This window comes from Pyrus communis, chromosome 14 (genome assembly GCF_963583255.1).
Source record: "Pyrus communis chromosome 14, drPyrComm1.1, whole genome shotgun sequence".
Lineage (NCBI taxonomy): Eukaryota > Viridiplantae > Streptophyta > Magnoliopsida > Rosales > Rosaceae > Pyrus > Pyrus communis.
The window spans coordinates 7,867,258-7,891,240 of NC_084816.1; the positions used below are offsets into that span (position 1 = coordinate 7,867,258).

Here is a 23,983-nt window from a genome sequence, read left to right on the forward strand (position 1 = left end):
TGAGCGAGTAGTCATTCTTTGTGGTTGCACTGGTTGTTGATTTGAGGAAGTAACACCGTGATTATCAACTAACATGGATTGGTGTATATCAAGAGATTGTACCACCTCTTGCTCATTTGAAGATGGGTTGGTAGGCCTAGAGTTTTGTAAAGGCATAATGGGTGGCGTGTCTAAAGGATTAGGTAAGGTAGTGGCTGCGAGTAGGTGATTTGAATTAGGATTAGGAATATTGGATGTGATGTTATTTGGTTAAGTTAGGGACTCTAAAGGCTGACTAAGAGGTAACGGATTGGCCTGTGTTGATGGAGATAAAATTGGAAAAGTAAACAATAAGTCAGGGGAAGTAATACTACTTGTGTGTCCAACGCTCTCCAAGAAGATGTGAGTTCCTTAAATGGAAAAGTATCCTCATCAAATAGGACATGGCGAGACAAATATATTTGTCTCATGGACAAGTCCAAGCATTTGTACCCTTGATGATTTAGTGAGTAACCTAAAAACACACATGGTTTTGACTTTTGTTGGAATTTATTTTGCGCATAAGGCACTAATCAAGGATAACATTGACAACCAAACACTTTAAGATTTTCATATTTTGGAACTTTGTCAAACAATTTTTCATATGGTGACTTATGGGACAAAGCACAATTTGGCAACCTATTGATTAAATAAGTTGCTGTTAAACAAGCATCCACCCAATATTTATTTGGAATATATCATGAGAAAGCATGACAATACTAGTCTCAACAATGTGACGATGTTTTCTTTGCGCAATACCATTTTGTTCAGGGTGTTTTGGACACAAAAATCTTTGTGAAATGTCGTGAGTTGCATGACAATTTTGAAAGACATGACTTTTATACTCACCTCCTTCATCACATTGAAGAGTTTTGATTGAACTATTAAACATGTTTTTGACTTGTGCTTTAAACCTCACAAATATTTTAAATACTTCAAATTTATTTTTCATTGGAAAAATCCAGGAATATCTAGAATAATCATCCACAAACAACACATAATCACGAAAACCTTCAATTGAATTAACTAGAGAAAACCAAACATCGTAATGCAAAAGTTGCAAAGGAAATTGAGAAACAGACTCTGAAATACTGAAAGGTAATTTAGTACTCTTTCCTAAGGGACATGACTGACAACACATTACATTGGAAGTGCCAAAATTGGTACTTTCTTATTCGAAATTAAAAACTTGACAATAGACGAGGCAGGATGACCAAGGCGTGAATGCCATTTTTGAGCCGAGACTCGAATGCCTACACACACTGAAATAGGGTAATTAAACTGTCCACCGCCACCTAAAAATGGGTATAAGCCATTCTCACATCTCTTGTGGAAAAGAGTCTTTCGGGTCTTGAGGTCCTTCACAATGAAAAAATGAGGAAAAATAAGTATGCAATAGTGATTATCTAGGGTAAATCTATGGGCATAAATAATATTTGTGGAGGCAGTGGGACATCTTAGGATATCTTTCAATTCATATAAGCAAGATTTAGTTTGCAATTTATTTGAACCAAGATGAGAAATAGAAATTCCATAATCATTACCTATTCCACCAACATTCTTATTACCGTTATACTCCTCTGGATTAACCAAATTCTAAATGTCTGGAGTGACATGTGCATTGGCACCAGTATTGAGCAACCACTGCCCATTGTTTTGTCGGTGAAGAGTGATTGGAGATGTGGCCATGGTAGTGAGTCTCTTAGCTGGGATCCTTCATTCATATGCATCATTCATTCTCTAGTAGCAATCTAGAGCAGGATGCCCTTGTTTTCCACAAATTTGGCATGTAATCCTTTCTCCTACACTATTGAACATTTCACCATTGCATGCAAAATTAGGTCTCACATTGTTGTTGTTATTATTGTTACGGGGATTGAAAACTCGCTGGTTTCCAGCAGCACCACCACAACCAGACGAAAACATTCCTCATCCATTTCCACGACATTGTCTACCACGACCTTTTGCAGTGACAAACACATTAACAGGAGCAGCCTCCATAAGTGGAGCAGTGTGCTCAGTCATTCTCCTCTCTGTTGTCAGTAAGAGCGTCTCAAGCGTAGGGTACATGATTGAAGTATCACGTGCCTGAGCAGCGTTGACTGTCATCTCATAAGTAGACCCAAGATTGTTCAAGATAATCTAGACAAGTTCATCATTATCCACAGGTTTGTCAGCTAGGGCAAGGTTATAAGAAATAGCATTCATCTTATCAAGATAAACAGCAATCGACAAATCACCTTTTTTTTGTTTGCATAAGTTCATTCCGCAGAAACAAGATGAGATTCTGGGACGTAAAGGCATAACGTTGCTCGAGAACCTCCCAAGTAGCACGAGAGGTCATCTTGCTGGCCACGATCGAGAGCACAGACGGCATGAGAGAGCCATTAATCCAGCTTAGTATCATTTGATCGTGTTGCACCCATGTTGTGTATGCATGATTGGTAGTTGCACTTCCAGAAAGTTGTTTGGGAGGGCAAACAATAGTCTCATCGACGTAACCCATCAGGTCTCGACTCTTGAGAATAAGTAAAACCTGAGCCAACCATAAAGGATAGTTGGTCTAATCCAGCTTAATGTTCATAACAGTAGTCAAGGAAAAGAAGGGGTTCATAGTAGAATTTGTGGGATTGGAGTTGGTGGTTGGGGTTGCAGCACCGTTGCTAGAATCTTCCATGGAAAAAAAGAAAAAAAATTAAAAAATTAAAAAGAAATGTGTCGTTAGACTGCTAAGGCTCGTATACCATGTAAAACTTAAGTACACTCAAGGTTTCACTTCAATTGCATTACCCCTTCAATGATGGGCTGCATGTATTTATGTTGTATTCCAGATTACATTAGAAACCTGAAATCCCTATTTACAAGGCTATTTGAAATTCAAAGATACAACAAAAAGATTAAACTTTGAATTACCCGTAAAGAAATATTTGAAAAAGTCTTAAACTAAACTAACTCTTGTTGGATAACACTTTGACTTGATCACAAACTTTTGAAGACGCGCGTAGACTATGACTTGGTCTAACAGGATCGAGCTGGAGTGAAACGCAACTCAATACTTTTACTTTTCCAGCTACAGATGGATTTCGTCAAATCTAAAGTAGTTACAAAGACAGGTGATTCAGACAATGATTTTTTTATGGACGATGCCAAAATTGGCAACAATGACGAGGAGCAAAGGGCATGACGACCTTGAACGCGTTCGATTTGATTTCGTTCTCGGCCAAGCCGAACCTGTTAGGGTTGTTCGAGCCGTTGAGCAATAGACCGGCGGAAGCTGGCGAGCAATTTATCAAAAAACTTACAGAGATAGAGAGAGAAGAGATTGGTTATTGATGGAGGTGGGTAGATTTTTAGCGTTTATCTTTAATTATTGCGATAAATCCAAGGATTGACGAAGTTTGTAAATGCGGAGAAGCTAAAGGTAAGGCTATCTCCAACCAAAGGGTCCAAAGGGTTAAAGGGTCGAAAATTGCCCGAAAACCCACTCCAACCAATGGCTAGGCTAGATCGTGGGCCTCATAGAATCTGAAAGGGCCAAAGGGCCAACTAGCTGGCCCAATCCAGCCAGCCCGCCCTGGGCTGAGCCATTGTGATTAATCCTGTCGGATATAACTGATAATAATAATACTTATTCTTGTTGGATATAACCGACAGGAAATGTTGCCAAAATTTGACATTCAACGGCTAGTTACCATTGGATTCAAATGTTTTTTTTGTTTTTTTTATTGGGCCAAATTTTTGTTTATGAAATTTAAATATTCCTTTTTTTTTTTTCTTCCTAAGCCATTCATAAACACCTAAGCCATTCCTACATCTTTTAAAATTTTATATTATACCTTGGTTTATGAAATTTAAAAATTCCCTTTTTTTTTTTTTTTTTTTTTTTTTTTTCAAGCAATACCTAAGCCATTCCTACATCATTTCTCACATAATTTTTACGATTTCATACTATCTCTCTTCATTCTATTTCAATTCTTCACATTATATTTTCTTACCTCTTGCAATAATCTTTCCGTCAATTTTTTCAATAACATTATATAATATTAAACAATATTAAACAACATTAAATAACATAAAAATTACACAACATAAAAAAAAACATTTAACAACATGAAACTTAAACAATATTTTGAAAAACATTTAACAATATAAAACTTAAACTCCTACTCCATGCTATTTTTGGGCCAAAGATGTGCAACAAGATCTTGTTGTAGGTACTTGTTTATGGCACGAGAACGTATCATTCTATAGCCTCATGTACTCATTTATAGAGATACTACAAGTTCATGGATTGAAAGGCAAATCAGGCCCATCATATATTTTTGCACAAGCCATCTTGACCTATTTAGATCCTCTTGGTCGTCATCGGACTCTCCATCTATATACCCATCTCACTCATCCTTCACAATCATATTGTGTAATATGATGCAAGACATCATGATGGAGTCCAAATTTTCTCGACTTTACCCTCTTACCGGTTCGCTGATGATCTTCCACCATACTTGTAGAATACTGAAAACCCTCTCAACATCTTTCTGGTATGCCTCTTGGTGTAAGGTAAACAAATTTTTGGCGTCATTCCTAGGGTTTGGAATTGCTTGGACAAGTGTCACCCACTTTGGGTAGATGCTATATGCCAAGTAATACCCCATATTGTACTGATGACCGTTGATGTAGCAGTCAAGTTGAGGTGCTTTACCTTTTGTCAGGGTATTGAAGAGAGGTGAATGCCCAAGAACTGTAATGTCATTTTGGGATCCAGGGACTCCAAAGAAAGTAGGCCAGATCCATGTGTCATACGAGACAACCGCCTCTAACACAACAATTGGCTTTCTCAACCTTCCACAGAAGCCTCCTTGCCATTTGGTGAGACAGTTCTTCTAATCTCAATGCATGCTGTCTAATGACCCTATCATGCCCGGAAACCCACGGTTTTTAGCTTTGCGAGGGAGCCGATCTAGATCTTCTTGATTTGGCTTGCGAAGGTACTCATCTTTGTAAACCTGAACAATTATGACACAAAATTGTTGAAGAGTTTCAAGGCATGTAGACTCAGACATACCATGGGTTTTATCCATCAAATCAGCTAGGGAGCCATAGGCCATCATTTGAAGTGCAACAATAACCTTTTGATGAGGTGAGAAACCAGGGCGGCCTGCTCTGTCCCATTTCTGTCAAAAGTATGGATTGACCTGCTGGACATCACTAAGTACACACTTAAAGACATGACGCCTCATCCGGAAATGATGTCTAAAATCCTCTTCTATGTATACCAAATTGGGGTTGAAGTAGTTGTTCATCAGATTGGCATGCATCATCGCTCTGTTTCGTGGTTTGTAAGAGCGACCAGCAACAGAGCCACCCCATTCAGGTTGTTGCGCAGTTGGCTGACACACCATGGTTGTAGCCATGGCTGTTGCTATGTTTTGTTCGTTGCGCTATGCTTTATCTTCTTCATCAGACTCCTCATTTTCTCGTCTCATTTACGCCCATTTTTCTTCCAATTTGGAATTGGATGAGGACCCCTAATTGGAATCCAAAAAGGATCCAAAGTTGGAATTCATTGCAAACTTGAATTGAAAGAGATTGAATTGAAATAGATTGAATTCAAAGTTGTGTGAATTATAACCCAATATCCACCCTATTTATAGCCCAAAAAAAAAATCAAATCCAATGGCTAGCTGACGTTATTTAGCCATTGGATTTTAATTTAAGTTGTAGTTTTTAAATAATAAATTATGTTTGGCCCTATGACACTTTGACCCTCGGTTAGAGACGGTTTTTTGTGATAGGGCTAAAACGAGATTTATGGCCCTTTGGCCCTCGGTTGGAGATGGAGGCAAATATGGCCTTGTACTGTTCATTAAAATATTAATATTTTAGAGGGCCAGATGGCTAAAACGAGCCATCTGGCTAACTTCGGTTAGAGATGGCCTAAGGAGGAAGAAGAATAGGGTCTGGATATGGAAGGGTAGAATGAGATTTATCAATCGAGGTCGAGGTTTGCAGATTGACAGATAATTTGGTGGTGATGGAAAAAGGGTGCTTGGGGTGGGAAGATGAACCATTTTTGTTTTTTTTTTTAAATTAATTATTTTAATATTTTAATGTCCTAATTAAATTTTAATTTTTTTATTAGTTATTTGTCCACGTGACACAAGTTTGGCAGCTACGTCAACATTAATGAGGACCTCACATTTGTCATGTCATTACTTAACGTTTACTTAACAAAATTTTTAACAGATATGAAATTGAAATGAAATAATAAAAAACGTATTAGATTAAAATGTTTTAAAAATATTGTATACGGTTGCAATTGCACCGAAACTTGAAAGATTAAAATATAATTTATCCTTATTATTTTATTGAATATGGATTCAATTAAATTACGATCAGTGAAACCAAATAAAAGTATGTAGGAATGAGGTTTAATTAGTTTTTAAATTCGAACGCATGGTTTATAATTAAGAAAAAATTAAACAGATTTTGATCTGAGTTTTACACGATTATTTGTTGGGTTGGGTCGATGCCTTGTCAATCATGCCAATTTAATCCGTATTTGATTTATGGTCCAAGGTTCATTCGTGCTCAACAACACATGTGAGAAGGGGTGTCAAGAGACGACACACTCACTACAAAGGTGTTCACTTAACTTGGCATGTTAGAAACCTTTTTACCATTTTATGGATGAATTAAACTCTCAACTTTGAAGACTTCGTTCTCCCCTTTAAATTAAGCTATCCACGTGACTCTTATGACCTCTTGATATGCAATATTTCACTTCCTTTTTTGTACGCACGAAAGACATTTTGAATTAGAGTCATGATTGACAAAAACTAAATGTCGAACTCACGACAAATGTTTAACGTTCTCGGATTGGTGAGCGAGACACTAATACACCTCTACTTTCATCTCCCCTCTCACTGCAGAGTTACCCACTACTTCTTCCCCTTCCAGGCTCGTCCCCCATCACCCGATGGATGGTAGATGGATTTGGGTTGCACGAATGTGGGAGTTGAGGATCCTTTTGGATCCATCGTTTGACCAAATGTGTATGTTGGGCTTTCGCCCCTATCCTTGCCTATTGGTCTCCCCGAGTCTCTTTCCATCCTGGTGTTCTGGTGGCGGAAACTGGATAATATTTTGCTGGAGAGATGTAGGTTTTCTTTTGGTTTGGGTTTTTTTTTTTTTTTTTTAAATCTTTATGGGCCTGAGTTAGATTGTAATTATTGTTATTGAGCTTTGACTAATTAGGTGCTTCTGTATTTTCTTTGGGCTTATGTAATATTTTGTTTCTGGTAATGAAACTTCTCTGGACCAAAAAACAACTTCAACTACCTTGGGACTGAGTACAGTAACAGGTAACTGCATAAAAAGAGCTTCAATGATGATTTTATCATAACCAAATCAATACTTAAACCGGAATATTACAAACTCTGTTAACAAAAACTTACTCATAGGACCCAATAATTATAGTTACACTACCACCAACGCAAAAGTTAAAACTATACAGACTTGTTCCTACAAAATTACAAGAACAAAAAGCCATCATATATTTTATATATATAACATATATATACCTATGAAGATCTGATTCAGTGATTCACTGCTTGATTTGCCGAAAAAAATACCCCTAAGTAAGCTATATATGCAGGTTGCTGGGACGAAAAAATGGACCGTGAGCGGCACGAAGACGCCGCCTGGTGCGCTCTTTCGGGTCCTTCGGTTCCTCCTCAGCGCCGACGTAGTGAAACAGCGTGACCATCACAAGTACAACTCCCAAACACAAGACTGCATAGCACTGCCTGCCCAACCTTCCCAAAAGTCCCTCAGCTACCTCCATATTCCTAACTCAATATTTACTCTTTTTTTTATTTTTATTTTTTAACTCAAAAGTTCACTGGATGTAGCTTATATAAAGAGAGAGGAAAGAAACAAGGGGCAGAGAGGTGTGGAAGAAGCAGCAGCTAGCCGCTGGAAACAATGAAAAACCAGGGGTTGTTTGGTTTAAAACGTTTTAAGGCAGCTGTGACTGTCGTTTTGCAGCGGACTTTGTTTTGGATGTCACCACGACGGCAAAATTGGTGTCTTGGGGTGTGAACACAAACTGACACTGGGGTTATTGAGGATTAGCCTGTGCTAGTTTCCAAATGTAGTGGTCTTTGATGTGGAATTCAGGTATTGGTGGGATGTAATATTCAGCACGACAAACAAACAAAATATAAAACTACATATAATACTTTACTAATTAAAACAATTTCACTATAAATTTGGAGAGATAACTACATAATCCGTCTACTACAATGTGACTGAATTATAAAATAACCTGGAGAAAAAGAGAGAAAAAAAAGAAAAAGCTAATCCCTAGCGAACAATAAATCTTATACTTGATGAGCAAAAAATCATAATCCTTAGCCCAAAAGGTTTTTTCTGTTTACCGACATATGATTATTTTACCTTTGTATCTTCGCACACCTCCTCACTATGATGAATTTTTAAGCTAAACACATTACAAATCAGGTAACGTGAATCACGTATGACCGTTTGACTTCACACATGGGTCAACCTGCTCTAATATCATGTTAACTTTTAGTATTTGATGTTGTTTTCTTACTAAGAAAAGCTGAAAGAATGAAGAACAAAAGTTTTATATTATCTGTGTAAAGAAAGTTGCGGTTCAATCGATTGCAAAGTTCACATAAAAAAATAAGGGAGTTTTAACGAAAAACTCACGGTACTGTTCACTTTAACGAAAAACCATATTTTTACACTAAAAAGTCAAACCTGATACTATTCACTTTACCCTTTATTTTGTCCTTATCGTTAAAACTCAAAGTTTTCAAACTATTTTCATTAGTTTTTCTAAAAAACAATTTCTTACACTTTTGCACTAAATTATATATACTTAAATTCAGTTTCTTAATACTGTTCATTAACAGTGAAATGGCGAAATTGCCCTTAAAAATTTTGCCTTTTGTTAGTTATCTTTCCAGCTTTCCACAGTTAAAGGACGGTTGTGCCCTTCACTTCCACGTGTCTCTGATTGCCGCTTTTTGCTTTCTCTTCGTTTTTCAGTTCCTTTTGACTGCTTTTAATCGAATTTTTACCCCATTACATTTGGTCCTCTTCTTTTCCACCCGTCTGCTCTCTCTTCCTCTCTCTTCTAGATTTAGCTTCTCTCTCTCTCTCTCTCTCTCTCAGATTTAGCTTCTTTTTTTTCCCTATTTTGTATCTTTTGGCTGATTTTGTGGGTTAGTGTTGTGGGTCTTGGTGAGTTATTTGGTTTTCTTGCCACATGGGATTTCAATTTTTTTTTTTTTTTTTTTTTTTGTGGTTTATGTGTGGTTCTCTGATGTGTTTTGATTTTTTATTTCAGAAAAAGTTAAGGATACGATCAAACGTTTACTGGTGAGTTTCTATTTTTTTTATTGTGTGTGATTTAATTTTTTTCAAGCTTTTGGTGTACTTTTCTGATCTGCTTTGATTTTTAGTTGCAGCAAAAGTTGTTGCTCGAATTTCCAGTTTTTCTCTGCGGCTTTGCAAGCTCTTTATCATCAAGGTATATCATTTTTTTCCTTTTTCCTGAATCTTTTGTTGGATGGAATCGTTTTTCGTTTTCTTTTTTCGGAGGGACCATGTTTTGTTTGCATATGAGTTTTTTGTGGTTTTTGTTTGGATATTTCAGTTTTGGCCATTTGCAAATAGTTTTTCTCAATAAATAATGAAAAATGGGTCTCTGCTTTTTGTGAAAAAGGGAAATGGTGTGTTGTGAGTGATTGAATAATATTTACATTGCAATTAATAAAGTTGTACAATTATCCAAAATGACAATATGATTGGAAACGCTATGGCGACGACAACTAGCAATCTTTGATTTTGTGAAGATAACCATTTTAGTCTTTTTGGATTGAAAGCCTAGATTGAGAATGCCAAACTAATAAATTTATTGAAAAATTACAAGATCTTAAAAATATGCAGATTTGAAAATGTGTAAAATTGTATACATATTTTTTAAAAGAAAAGCAAAACAACAATTATATATATTTTTTAAAATAGTTTTCGGCATCGAATTTTGATTTGTTTATTTGCAGAGGAAGGAGAATGTGACCCGATTCGCTGTAAGCTTGCAGTAAACTTTTATATTTGTTCAGGGTTATGAGAATTCTTACAAAAAGAAAACAACTCAGATTATAATTTTCCGTTTAAAACAGTTTTTAAAGCAACTGATGGTAAGACAAACAAAATGTTAAAAAATGTGAGGTACACCTGGCATAACCTGCACTGCTTTTATGAGAATCTTACAAAAAAAAATATTAATAAAATGTGATAAAACAACTGATGGTAAGGTAAAAAAATCTAAAAAAATGTGTGTTAAACCCTGTGTGGCACGACAAGTCTTTCTTTTGGTCCAGAAAAAGATAATAAAATTGGTGGCAGGACAAAAAAATATTAATAAGCAACTTATGGCAGGAAAAATTAATGGTAGGACAAAAGAAATATTAAAAAAAAATGTGATAAAGCAATGTATGTTTGTAAGCTCTATTCACTTTTATTTCTCTTTTCTTTCCTGCACGTTTGCTGACTTATTTTCTTTTCTTTTTGCTTTTGGCTTCTGCTTTTTCTCTTCCCTTTCATTTACTCATTACTTGTGTGAAAATTTTCCTTACTTTATTTTTGCTATTTTACAGAAAACATGCTACAACATAGTACAGTAACAACAATTGAAACAATGTACTGTATGTGTATCTCTATCCCTGCCAAATATGAAGCAAATCAAAGAAGATAGACGAAGTAGTAATATATATATATATATATATGTATATAACATTATTATAAAAAGTAGGGTGCAAAATCTATGGCTTCAAGTATCTCCATTCTCTCCAATTATTGTGCCATCGTCTTTGCTATCATCATATATTGTCACCAATCAATGTCGATCTCTAATGACGATACACAATGCATTAAAATTTGCGACCTATTATATACTTTCCCTCTTGTCAAATGAGAAGTCTTTCGACCGTCCCATGTTAATTACATGTGTTTGAGCAGGTTCCATGGTAGTAGTACTAGTATTAGTTGTAGTAGCTTCCCCATGAACCGAGATTTTTTCATTGACATCAACCCTCTCATGGTGGTGGTAAGAGGATGAAGTGTCATCTACATGGATGTGGTGTGAGGGGGAGGGCGATTCGTTGGCCCAACGTTCACCCTCCAAATTTGATTTTCTTGGTGATGTATGGAAACTATCCACTTCGCTCCGATAGTTCCGGAGGAGGTGGACGGGGGACGTGTGGTGGGATGGAGTGGCTGGTCTGCTAGACATTGGGGTTACGGCGCCTTTGTTCTGCTTTATGTGCTTCCTGGCCGTGTGATGCCAGTTCCGTAATGCTGCGGCTACTCTTTCATTGAATATGGTTGGTTTCATGGTTGAGCCCATCTGCACAAATCAACATATAGAGTCAATATTAATTTCAAGATTTATTTAATTCAGTCATTGATATAGGGAAAACAGGTTTATATGTGCGATTCAGATTCAATTGGGCAATAATACATAAGAACGAGTGTCATATATTGACAAATCATTCATGATCATACGACTAGAATTCAGGATTGTTCTAATAAAGTGAAGTTGAATGTCATTACGACTAAATAGTCATTTTATCATGCAAATTCACAGATTACATCAATTAGGTTCTCATTAAAACTACAGGGTTGCTCAATTAAATCTATGAATTGATGTTCATGTCATGTAATTAGATCATTACCTGTGTGACAAGGGCATAGAGGGGGAGAGTGACATAACTGCAGAGAATTTGTATGAGGACCCTGAAAATCACCACCATTGGTTGTGTGTTAGAACAATTTAAACGGTTAGGAAACTAAGAATTAATTAAGAGTTAAGGCCAAGGAAGAAGTGAGACTCACCCCATTGAAACTCTGATGATCACGTCCTCAGTGTGTTCGTGAAAACAAGATTTCAAGGTAAATTCATACTGAAATGACAAAAAGTAAGAGATTCATCAGATAATTAGTATACTGCTTCACTTTTTTTATTTACTTATCTAATAAATCTCAAATTAATTAAGAATTTGGACGATGTAGCTTACCCAACTCCATGCAAAGAAAGCAAGCTGGAAGGCATTCTGAAATTGACAAAAAGATGATGCAAAAGGGGTCAGTATATGTTAGCGAGATTCTCTCATCTCCACAAATCTCTAGATTGAGTTAAATTTAGTAAGTTGAAATCGGAAAATGGATCAATTGTAATTACTCTACAATTCTCTACATCGAGTTTAGTTTAGTAAGTAGTATAGGGAAATGAATCAATTATAAGTAATTACTTCATCAAATGTATTCAATATATCATGTAACCTTGGAAATGAATTAAGTTCATGTTAATATAAATTTGAGTACTTAAAACTCTCATAAAATTGCAGATGGAAACTCACTAACGCTGTCATTAGTTCAAAAAAGAAAACACTGTTAAAATTGTTAAGGCACGTACCTGAAAGAGAACAAAGTTGATGAGATAGAGAATGAGACGGGGGCGGTTAAACCAAAAGAGATCATCACCAGGTTGAACCACAAGAAGCCCCTTCACAACCTCTCCTCTTTCTTGAATTCGAAGACCCATTTTTGTGATGATCACCTGTAGCTTGGTCCCCACCAAAAGAATGATCTGAAAGTTCAAGTGCATTTTAAACCGTTAGATCTATCTATCCATCTTGTGGTCCCACTATTATATTACAATTACTTGGTAGATTATGATGAGGGGAGAGATTTTACTTACAATCAACGGGACAAACGGTAGCCAAAGATAAGAAAACCAGCCTGTCCAAAAGAAATTCAAGAAAGCTTAATCAAATAATGTAATTAATTTTTTTTTATTTAACAAACAATATTATTTGTAGGAGAGTGAACTAGTAATAAAGTGGTTCAAATTCGTCTTGGCGAGAATCAAACTTAAAACTTCTCACTTATAAGTGAACAAGTAAAGATGAATACTAGTAGACCGTAGTATTCAGTGACAAATGATGTAATTAATTTGAAACATTAATTTAGAATTTAAAGTGAACATATACATTTTAGTAGGTGAAGACGTGATGAAATATATGAGAAATATTATATATGTTTCCTCACCGTGTGTATTAAAGAGTAGGAATATCACAGCAAAGAACCAAATTGGAGGACTGCAATTTGAAACAAATTAAGAAAATTAAAGTTTACTTCAACAAATCCCAATCTGAAACATGATCGAGTCTTTCACAGTGAAATAAAAAGGATAAAAACTAGAAGAAAACACCAAATCACTAACCTGATTCCCACAACCACCTTGAAATCCTCTTCAAGTGATCTGTTTATGTACTTTTGGAAATTGAACTTCTTATGGCTCTGGGGTGCCAGATGTGCCTGAAATATTGTTTTACAATGTTATTGGTTGCGGCTTACAATTTATCGAAACTAATGTATGTCATGTTTTATTATTATCTGTCACAACTTTATATTATCCCATGGCAAAACGTAGCACCATCATTTTTCTTCACATATTGTACGATTGTCTATGTACCATACAATATAGTTGCTTTTCAATTTGTGTAGAACTTTTGGAATTTCATCACTATTGTTCTGTCTAATAACATTAATAAAGCACTTACCATGATAAACCCGTGCCGCAAGGTTAAGTAATCCACTTTCGGAACCGACCTAACAAATTGTCTGAAAAAACAAACCTGCAATAGTATAAAATAAATGGAGGGTAAGGCAAAATAACGTGTGAAAAATATTTAAATACCCTAAGACCATCTCTAACCCTTGGGTTAAAACCTAAATTTTTTAACCTAGAAAATTTAGGTTTTAACCTAGAAATATTTTTTCTCCTCCAACCCTTCTGAGTTAAACTTTTAACCCGAAATTATTAAAGAATGTATTTAGGATAGTTTTTTTCTTCTTCTTAAAGTAACCTTTTAATATATATATATATATATATATATATATAGACTATCATAATTTAATTTTATGAACATTTTAACCTCAAAATATTTAGATTCCGATAAATATTGAAAAATCACTAAACCGACACCATAAAACTCCTGGAACAGTAGTATAAAAAGATTATGAAACACATAAAAGAATTTTTTTTTTTTTGTAATTACTTTAGCCATTGGATTTAAATTTGGACTGTTAGATTTTTTTATTTTTTTTTACCGTTGAATTTGATCATATTAGATTTTAACGCTTGGATTCAATGAATTTATAAATATAAAACTAAAAAAAAATACACATATATGGTAGGCCAACTCCACTAACCCATGAGAAATCCTGAGCTAAATTTGCTCCTGAAATGAGTTATGAGTTAAAACTCATATTTGCCCCAAGGGTTAGAGCAAGTTTGGATAAGTTTAGAACCTACCATTTAAGTTTTACTCCCACAGTTGGAGTTAGTCTAAAGTCAATACTTAAATAAACCCATTTCAAAATAAAAATCCCTTTAATAAACTAAATATATATTTAACAAAAAAGAAGATGATCTTCTATAGGTCACAATTTCGTGAAATATGAACAAAATCAAATATAGGTGTCCCTTGTAAAAGTCAAACTATTAGAAAAAAGAAGCCAATTTGTATAGCCAAAGGTTTCTTATACAATCTCATTATTAAAAGAAGAATAATATTATTATGGATTTCGTAATAGGATGATCTATTATCAAATATTTGGCATCTAATTAAAATGCTAATCTATTCTAAACCCTAGTGGATTATCTTAGTGTAGCGATTTTGAAAGTGTTTGAGAGTTTTAACTTTAGAAGTAAACAATTTATTTATAAAATACTCAATTCATAATGTACTTATAAGAATTGAAGTACGCTCGATTCAGAGTGCAAGAAAAAAATATTGAATCAGAGTACCAACATGACTATACCCATATATCTTATAAGAAAAAAAAAACTGTACAATTTTATTCTTTTTATTTAAGTACGTCTTAAGTTCTCAAGTTCGGAAACCCTACGCCCTCAGATTAATAGGGCATGCCCCACCGCCAACACGCGGGTAGACAGGTAGCAAATCACATGCACCTTGTGAAATTTACAACCTTGAAGGGTCTGAAGATTTTTTTTTTGCCTTTTGACTGATATATAATGCAGGATTTTACGGGGGAGGTTGTATCCAGAAACACTTATTAAGATCTTAGTTTCCGTTTACTTCCGAATATCTAGAAGGGTCTGCATCCTTATATTGAATTCAAAAGCCAGAATGATATTGAGATTTGAAATCATCTCTCACATTCGTGGCACCCAACAAAAGCATCAAAAAGCGCCTTCACACCACTCATTTATATAAAACCACTTCAAGAGACAGCTAATCTTGGTGTTTGTCTTTTGTGAATGTCTCTTGCATGTTAAAATAATTTTAGAAGAGATCTTCTGCACGCTAGGACTCCACTACACAGTACACCTACAATATTTTTATACTTTTGTATGTTTGATAACATACCAAATGTGAAATGGTACATTATAAAAATGTGAATGCTATAAAGTATTGCCTATTAATAGCGTACATGAGAAAGAGAATTAGTGTATACACCCGTTGAATCTAAATTTATTTTACTAGTACTTAATTACAATGATATTATTTTACTTGTAACTCAGTTAGTTAAAAATATTATCTATGTATAAGAGGTTCTTAGTTTAACTTTCTCTTTCCGTTTGTTATCGCTTATATAATTATATATATAATGGCACGCCTTTACTCTCATAAGTACAAGTGGCTTGGAAAAAATTTCCATAAAAGATTATTGAAGGGGTAGGGTCACGACTCACCTAATTTCCTAACCAATCAAACTTCTATTAATTTCCAATGGCCATGCCACGGTCACTTTCATTGGCAGCTTTAATTTCCTTATTAAATGACATGTTATTTATAAGAGAAAACATTTGTATAGTGATGTTCCCATCTCCAAATCACTTGATCAAAATTAGGTAGGCAGCGCGAATTCTTTTCTTAAAATTTAAATTTAGAAAAGAGAAGTATTATAGTGAATTAGGGTTTGTATGGTTGAAGATGTACTGAAACAATCAGGCAAAAACAAAAGCAGGAAAGTAGAACAAATAATCGACATCCTATATACTCTTAACCACTCTTTAAAAATGTGTTAAAATTCTGACGTGCATTACATATTACTACGTTTATTTTATAGAAATGCACATCATCAAAATTAAATTTGAAGAGGTGTACGGTACTATATTTTGTATATCTTGAGAGCGAGATCAGTTGACCTTTCGTTGTTGCAAATTTTTTATTACTAAACTGAAAACCTCCGTGTCAATTTAGGACTCGTTTTGAAGTGTTTTTAAAATGATTAAAATTGATTTTGGTGAAAATAGTTTTGGAGCCCAAAATTAATTTCGCCAAAAGCGTTTTCAGTCATTTGATAAGCACTTTCAAATGAGCCCCTTGTACATTCACACGCCTTCGATGATAAATCTTTTGTTTTGTAATTTTTTAAAATAAGCCTATTTGTGATACTAGAGACACAAATTATAGGCTAGTAGTATTCATCTTCACTTGTAAGTGAGAGGTTTTAAGCTCAATTCTCGCCAAATGTGAAGTTGAACCATATTATTATGGCAATACCATTTAAAGCTTAGCCCACTCCCTCCACTCTCTTAATGTAGATATTATTTTTTGTTAAAATTGAAAAAGGATTGTTTTTATTTTTATGTCGTGTGAAAAGGATTGTTCAATTGACTACCACTGATCAAATCATAAGATTAACATAAGTTTGCACGTATCTAACAATTATTAAGTATTTGGATTCTGTAGTGTTTGATGAGAAAATGAATAAAAATATGTCAATGTCGAAGTCAAGCTGGTGGCGAATGCTAACTTTTTCACCCAAAAAACAAAAAAAAAGTAACATGCTGCAATAAACAAGAACGGTAAGTACGTAAGCCGCTAGGATTAGTCTAGTTGTGAAGGTGGACAAAATAAAAGTTAGGACTAGATAGGTTCATGATTTGAAACACTTCAACGTAACAATTTTTTGTAAGTACGTAAAAATATGTTCGTAATATCATTTCGCAGACAAATCTGATATGGAAAAAATAATGCATTTCATGCATGCAAAAAATGCAAAGTGATAAGTACTATACTTTCATTTTTCATAAAGGAAAAAGGAATTAGAGAGAGCTCTTACCATCCACATAAGGAAAGGTGTTTTAGTCCAGTAACTCATATGCCTCCTCCCAAAAGATGTGTCCCTTGCAAACCTGAATCTCTCTGGGTCTGTCATACACGCAACAAACGAAACAAATATCAAATAATTAAATAACTCACTGACTCTGAATGATTTCATGTATTGTAGTTGGTGAAAGTTGAAACTTTGGTGTTGAATGGTTGGTGAATTAAAAATTTGGTGTTGAAAAGTTGATGAATTGAAAGTTAGCCCAAGGTTGAAAGATTAGTAAAAGTTGGCTTGCTTTGTGAAAAATTTAGTGATTTTTCAATATTTATCGAAATTTAAATTTTTTTAGATTAAAATGTTCATAAAATTAATTACAATAATCTACATATTTATTTTTTTAAATTTAATTTAAGAAAAAAATAGCCTAAGTTTATTCTTTAATAATTCCGGACTAAAATTTTAGGCCAGAACGGTTGGAGTAGAAAAGTTGTTTGTGGGCTAAAAGCTAAATTTTTCATACTAAAATATTTGACTTTTATCCTAACCATTGTAGATGGTCTTAGAGAACTACAAGAATTAAATAATCAATTATTTTATTTAATTAATTTGCCGTTTAGAATTTGGCTCTCAAATGTTATTATTTTGCAGTACTAACCATGCGAAAATTGATATTCATCTGTCCTTGTTTCCTTTTCCCACCGCTTCCAACGTCTCATCTGAACTTACACGTAGTCATCATCAATTGATTAACCATTAAAGAATTATTAAAAAGAGAAAGAGAAATAGTTAATTATTCGTGAATGAATTGATGAGAAATTACGTACCTTGGCTCTTCCTAAAGCCATGGTGAGGATGCAATAAAGGACATGGAAAACAGCCAACACAAAGATAAAAATGTGCAGTTGATGAATACCATCCGCAGATATAAAAGATACTTTACCCTGCAAAATTTGAGTTGACATTCTATGAGCCTTAATTCCTATATTATAAACAAATATCGATATTTAAACTATAAAAAACAATATTAATGTGTTTACTTCATTCCTAATTAGTTTCTAATCTGCATTGGAAATTGTTATTGACATTCCGAAAATTTTAGAGGGATGTATTCAATTTTGAATTTGAGAGACTTTAACGGATTTATAAATCCATTGATTTTTATGAAGTTTAGGAGGGGTGTATTCAATTGAGATTTTGAGGGATTTTAATTCTTTTAATGAATCTAGGGATATTCAATCAGGATTTTAAGTGATTCTCTAAAATTTAAGGTGTATTCAATTAGAATTTTAAGATAGTTTATTAAAATCCTTAGAAATCTGGGTGTATTTCAATTAGCGTTTTAAAGAAGTTTATAACATTCCAGGTGTATTCAATTAGAACTTGATTTTAAAGAATTTGAGAAAGTTGAGGAATTAGAGGGAATTGGAGAGATTTCGTAGTGTATTTTAAGCATCCACAAATCTTACCTCTTTCCATGAGATTTCGAGGAAATTGAATCAAAATTTTATATCGAATATCTACAAATCAATTAAACTCCATAAAAATTCATAGATTTATAAATCCATTAAAGTCTCTCAAATTCTCAATTGAATACATCTCCCTTAATTGATTTGTAGAGATTCCATATAAAATTTAGATTCAATTCCCTCGAAATCTCATGGGAAGATGTGAGATTTGTTATAAACTTTCTCAAATTCTTCAACTTTCTCAAATTCTTTAAAATCAATTTCTAATTGAATACACCTAGAATGTTATAAACTTCTTTAAAATCTTAATTGAATATATCTGAATTTTTAAGGATTGTAATAAACTATTTTATATATTTTAATTGAATACATATTAAATTTCAGAAAATCACTTAAAATCCTGATTAAATACCCCTAAATTCATTAAAAAAATTAAAATTTCTCAAAATCTTAATTGAATACACTCCTCTTGGTTTGCAATCCTCATAATTGTATTTTCTTTGTAATCATAGAAAATTTGTAGATTAAAATATATAAGCGATGGACATGATGAAATTGAGGTTCCACCATAAAACCAATTGGCAATATGGGGAGTAGCCCAAGACCATATAAGCACATAGCAAACCTTGTCCCTCACCGATGTGGGACAACTCTCAACACGCCCCCGCACGTGTGGCGGATTTTCAAGCCTACACGTGGACAACAACTGGGTGACGTGGAGCGCGTGTGGCCGTTTGGCTTCACACGAGGACAACCCGCTCTGATACCATGATGAAATTGAGGTTCCACCATAAAACCAATTGGCAATATGGGGAGTAGCCCAAGACCATATAAGCACATAGCAAACCTTGTCCCTCACCGATGTGGGACAACTCTCAACAGGACATTCGTATAGTTCCTACCTTTGCTGCACATTTATCGGTGCTAGCAGCCGCCAGAACACGGCGTGCGCCACCGCCAGTCTCGTTAAACAGTGAGAGCAATCTCCTACCCGGGATTTCATCCTCATACTCCACATTCTCTTTCTTATTCAATTTGTTTTCTGGCTTCTTGCCGCATGGATGCCAAGTGTTGCCAATTTTCTGTGATATGCATATGTTTGATATCGGTCCTTGTCCCACAGTTAAGAGCAAGGATATGAACCCCAATAGCATAAGCTCTATTTACACCACAAACACAAACACAAACAAAACATATGTATTAGCTCAATATTCTTAATATTAACTCTCACTAAATTAATGAGCGGGAAATGATTTCAACACCAATTTTCTCCTCTTGGACAACTCGGATTATTTATAGCCTTTTGATGGGGAAAAAAAAAAAAAATCAAAGAATCAAGAAACGAAAAATGGACCGCATATGTGCAGAAAGAAAAAAGTGGTGTCCATAAATCATTTTCCGTAATCAGTTAGTCTATGATTCGACATGTGTTACCTGATTTGATCTTTTCCAGTGCTTCATAAAGAGCTCTTTTGTGCTTCTTCTTTAACCACTGCAAAAATGGTGAAAGAATATATGTAATATTGAAATTAAAACCCAGGAGAGTTAACTAATTGAAGAACAGAAAGTCTGTCCGAAAACCCGAATTAATGAACTTTCATTTATAGTATGATTTTACCTTTGCTATAAGTTCGATTATATGTTCAATGATTATAGAAATTAAGACCAAAACAAAACAGACTACGGCAACAGCCCATGTTGGCGTTTGCTCTAATGACCTTCCTGACGTTGCCGCTGCCATGCTTCTGAATTAAGTTGCCCAATTGACAATGAACAATGGACTGGAAAAATCCAAGTGATCAAATATCATGAAAGATGAAGGTAATATAGAGGTTGCGGGTGCAGTTGAAATGATCCTAAAGAAATAAAAATAGAAGCGAGTGCAGCGGATGGTTTTGGACTTTTGGACGCGTTAGAGAGAGAGAGAGAGAGAGAGAGAGAGAGAGAGAGTGACTTGAATGAGTCCTTGACCTGATACAAAAATCAAATACAGATTTCTTTGACTGATTAATACTCGCTCCCTTCATTTTTTTTTTCTTAACATATTTTGTTTTGAAATGTTTGTTTCTTAGCATATAGCTGTATTTGTACACGAAAGAGTATGAGTTTGGGTTCCGTTACGCAATGATTCATTCCTGATAATTTAGTATCAAATTCATAATAGGAGACGAAATTTAAGATTTTTTACTTACAAGTAAAGAAAAATGCTACTAAATCATAATACTAAGTAGTATCGTACCCTCATTAACTTTAACTTAAAATTTGGCTACAATATGCATGTGGTCCAATATCCTAGGGGATAAAGTGTTAGGTTCTACCTGCGCTTCGTCGGTTCAAAACTTCCATATCTTAAATTGTAATAGTTTCGAACTCTCCCTCTTCCTAATAATAGTAAATTTTTTATTTTTATTTTTTATAAAAAATGATTCACACCAAAGATGAATTTGAACCACATTATTGCTAATTCATTATGATGTTTAACCCACTTTTCTACCCTTTTAATGTAGATAATATCGTTTGTTTAAAAATTAAAAAAAAATTTAAAATAAAAAAAGAAAGTTAGTTCCAATATTGACAACCACCGTTAATCACTCCCCCAGTCAACCCCCAGCTTAAATTTCTTTAATATGAGGAATTTGGTAATTCATTTTGTTTCCAAACCTTTGGATCCCAATCCAAGGGTCCAAAACTGACGACATGTAGATGACATTTCTGGCCTCCTGACGAATTAAGATAATATACTATATTTACAGAACAAACGAAATAGAAATGGAAAAAGGATCCGCGATCCTTTTCTTGGAATCTTAAGAATTTCGTGATCGTGATCGTTCATCGTATATCGTACGGTTAGTTTCCGTTAGATATTATTTATTCTTAATTTTAAATTTTAAATTTTAAAATAATTTCTGACCGTACGATATACGATAAACGATTACCATCACAGAATCTCTAAGATCTCATGAAAAATAATATGGCGAGGATCCTGTAGAAAGGGATCCTCTTTTCCATATAAATGTATGGTTCCGATGTCGTTTATGTTAGTTGACCGATTGATGATGCTGACCGGGGTTAACAAATCAAAGAACGAGTGCCAAGTCAATGAAGCATATATATATGTAAATAATTTCAAAGCCGGATCCTTTTCCATAGAAATGTATGGTTCCTATGTCGTATATGTTAATTGACTGATTGATGAGGCTGACGCGCGCCGGGGGCCAAGTCAATGACGCATATATAAGTAAATAATTTCAAAATTATTGTCTACATTTATTGACTTGGTATGTCCTGAATATTTTCTGCATATACCTACAATAATATTTTTCTTTATCCACAGTTCATACATAGTGATTGATTCTACTTCTTGCAGTAAATCAACAATAAAAGTGGAAAATGTAGCTCACTGGTTTTCTCATCGTGCATGCTATGTGCTGTCGGAGACAACCTTAAATTCTTTTAATTTTTTAATCTAAATATGCATCGAGAAGCTCTCTTTCCATATAACGGAAGTCAACAGTTTCCAACGTATGCATGACGAAAACTTTGAGTAAATTTTTAATTTTTTTAATTTAAGTAAAAGAAAAATTATTGGGTGATACTGGAATACAACAGTGTGATAATTAGCTTGGGTATTTCTTTTCTAAGATTAACTTTTTAATAAAAACATCAATAACGTGTGTACATAAGTCAAACATACCAGACGTACCCAAGAAATCACACAAACCAAAAGACGCATCTTAATTTCACCATTACAAACTCTTGTGTGGCCATTTTAACTCACCACACTTTTAAAACCTTCCTCCAACAAGGCCCCTTATTTTAGGGCTTATTAGCCAAAATGCTTTATGAAATTGTTATGATCCCTTACTTTGGTCTCTAACATTGAAAACCGATAGAAATGGTCCTTGAATTTATTCATCATAAATTATTTTGGTATTTTTGTGAAAAAATCTGTCAATATCCTCGTTAAATTGTTATGTGAGCGGCCACGTGACTACCTTTTAAAATGTATTTTTGCCAAACCAGCCCCTCCACTTAACGATCAGAGAAAATTGTTTGTTTCACGATCTTGGATTCTAAGATCATTCTAACAAAAAAAAATATTTCGAATCGAGCATCGTTTATGTGACATCCCACATCGCTCAGGGGAGTGATTCTTATATGTATATTCCCATCCCTACCTAGCACAAGGCCTTTTGGAAGCTCACTGGCTTCGGGTTCTGTAGGAACTCTGAAGTTAAGCGAGAAGGGGGCTAGAGCAATCCCATGATGGGTGACCCACTGGGAAGTTGCTCGTGAGTTTCCAAAAACAAAACCGTGAGGGAATGGTAAACCCAAAGTGAACAATATTGTGCTACGGTGGTGGAGCAGGCCCGGGAAGTGATCCACCCCGGGCCGAGATGTGACAATTTATACATCAAAATGTATAGAACAAATTGATGGTGTGAGTACCGATTAACATATATTCATATGAATTATTTATTTATTTGATACATTTGGATGACTAAATAATTTCTTCTAGGGATGATCTTCAAATGAAGTTAAGAAATTGAACGGTTCTAACATCTAATCTAATAAATCTATCATTTGACTAAAAAAAAGAAAAAGGTGAGAATGCGTCTTTCATAAGGCATAAAATATATTGATTCCCTTCCTGGAAGAATGCAGGTATTAATCAGAATGGAATATCGCCATAAATACTAAGTATAACAAATTATAATTGACAACGTTAATAGAAATTTGGAGAGCCTCTCCCTCTCGTATCCTATTACAGTACTGATCTCATAGTGCCAATTTGGTTGCCTTTGAAGCTGGTTGGTTTTAGTCTACGAACATATGGATGGAAAGAAGCTCCGACAAACATAAGGTTGCAGGAAAGAAACTTAAGTCTCTAACCAAGTTTGTCTAGGTTCATTTAGACAAATGATTAGCATTGTCCCATACGTCTGGTACTAGAATTTTAGAAAATGCCATGCAAAATAATGACCGTGTCGAAAGCACACTGATTTAGAATTTTAGCCCATTTGACCATTTGACCGTTTATGCATTAGGCTTCTCCTAACTGCGACTTGATGATTGCCATGTCTTCTTTTTGAGCTTCCAGGAAGCCAGGCATGATATATAATAACACCAAAAAAATATACAAGCTATATATAAGAACTGTACATAATTGGGTATATGAAGCAACTAAAAGTAAAAATAATTAAACCAGGGAAAAAAGAACCATACTGTTGATGGGAAAAAAAAATTTACACTTGTACGGGGCAAAAAATAATCCGAAAAATTATGGACTTGCTACGTGGGTTTTTTCTCGAAGAAGA

The 23,983-nt window shown here is 34.5% G+C and overlaps 1 protein-coding gene across 1 annotated transcript; it reads right to left on the reverse strand.

The window, feature by feature from the left end:
• Positions 1-10,547: 10,547 nt before the first annotated feature.
• On the reverse strand, positions 10,548-20,552 carry LOC137715421 (MLO-like protein 6). The gene is made up of 15 exons (XM_068454751.1): positions 20,284-20,552; positions 20,100-20,157; positions 19,568-19,824; positions 18,024-18,140; positions 17,855-17,915; positions 17,212-17,300; positions 13,674-13,748; positions 13,334-13,428; positions 13,159-13,208; positions 12,809-12,849; positions 12,524-12,697; positions 12,126-12,161; positions 11,944-12,011; positions 11,784-11,844; positions 10,548-11,455 (listed from the first exon to the last, which is right to left on the reverse strand). Exons 1-15 carry the CDS (start codon positions 20,404-20,406, stop codon positions 10,997-10,999), a joined length of 1,764 nt encoding a protein of 587 aa, XP_068310852.1. The 5' UTR covers positions 20,407-20,552; the 3' UTR covers positions 10,548-10,996.
• Positions 20,553-23,983: the final 3,431 nt, after the last annotated feature.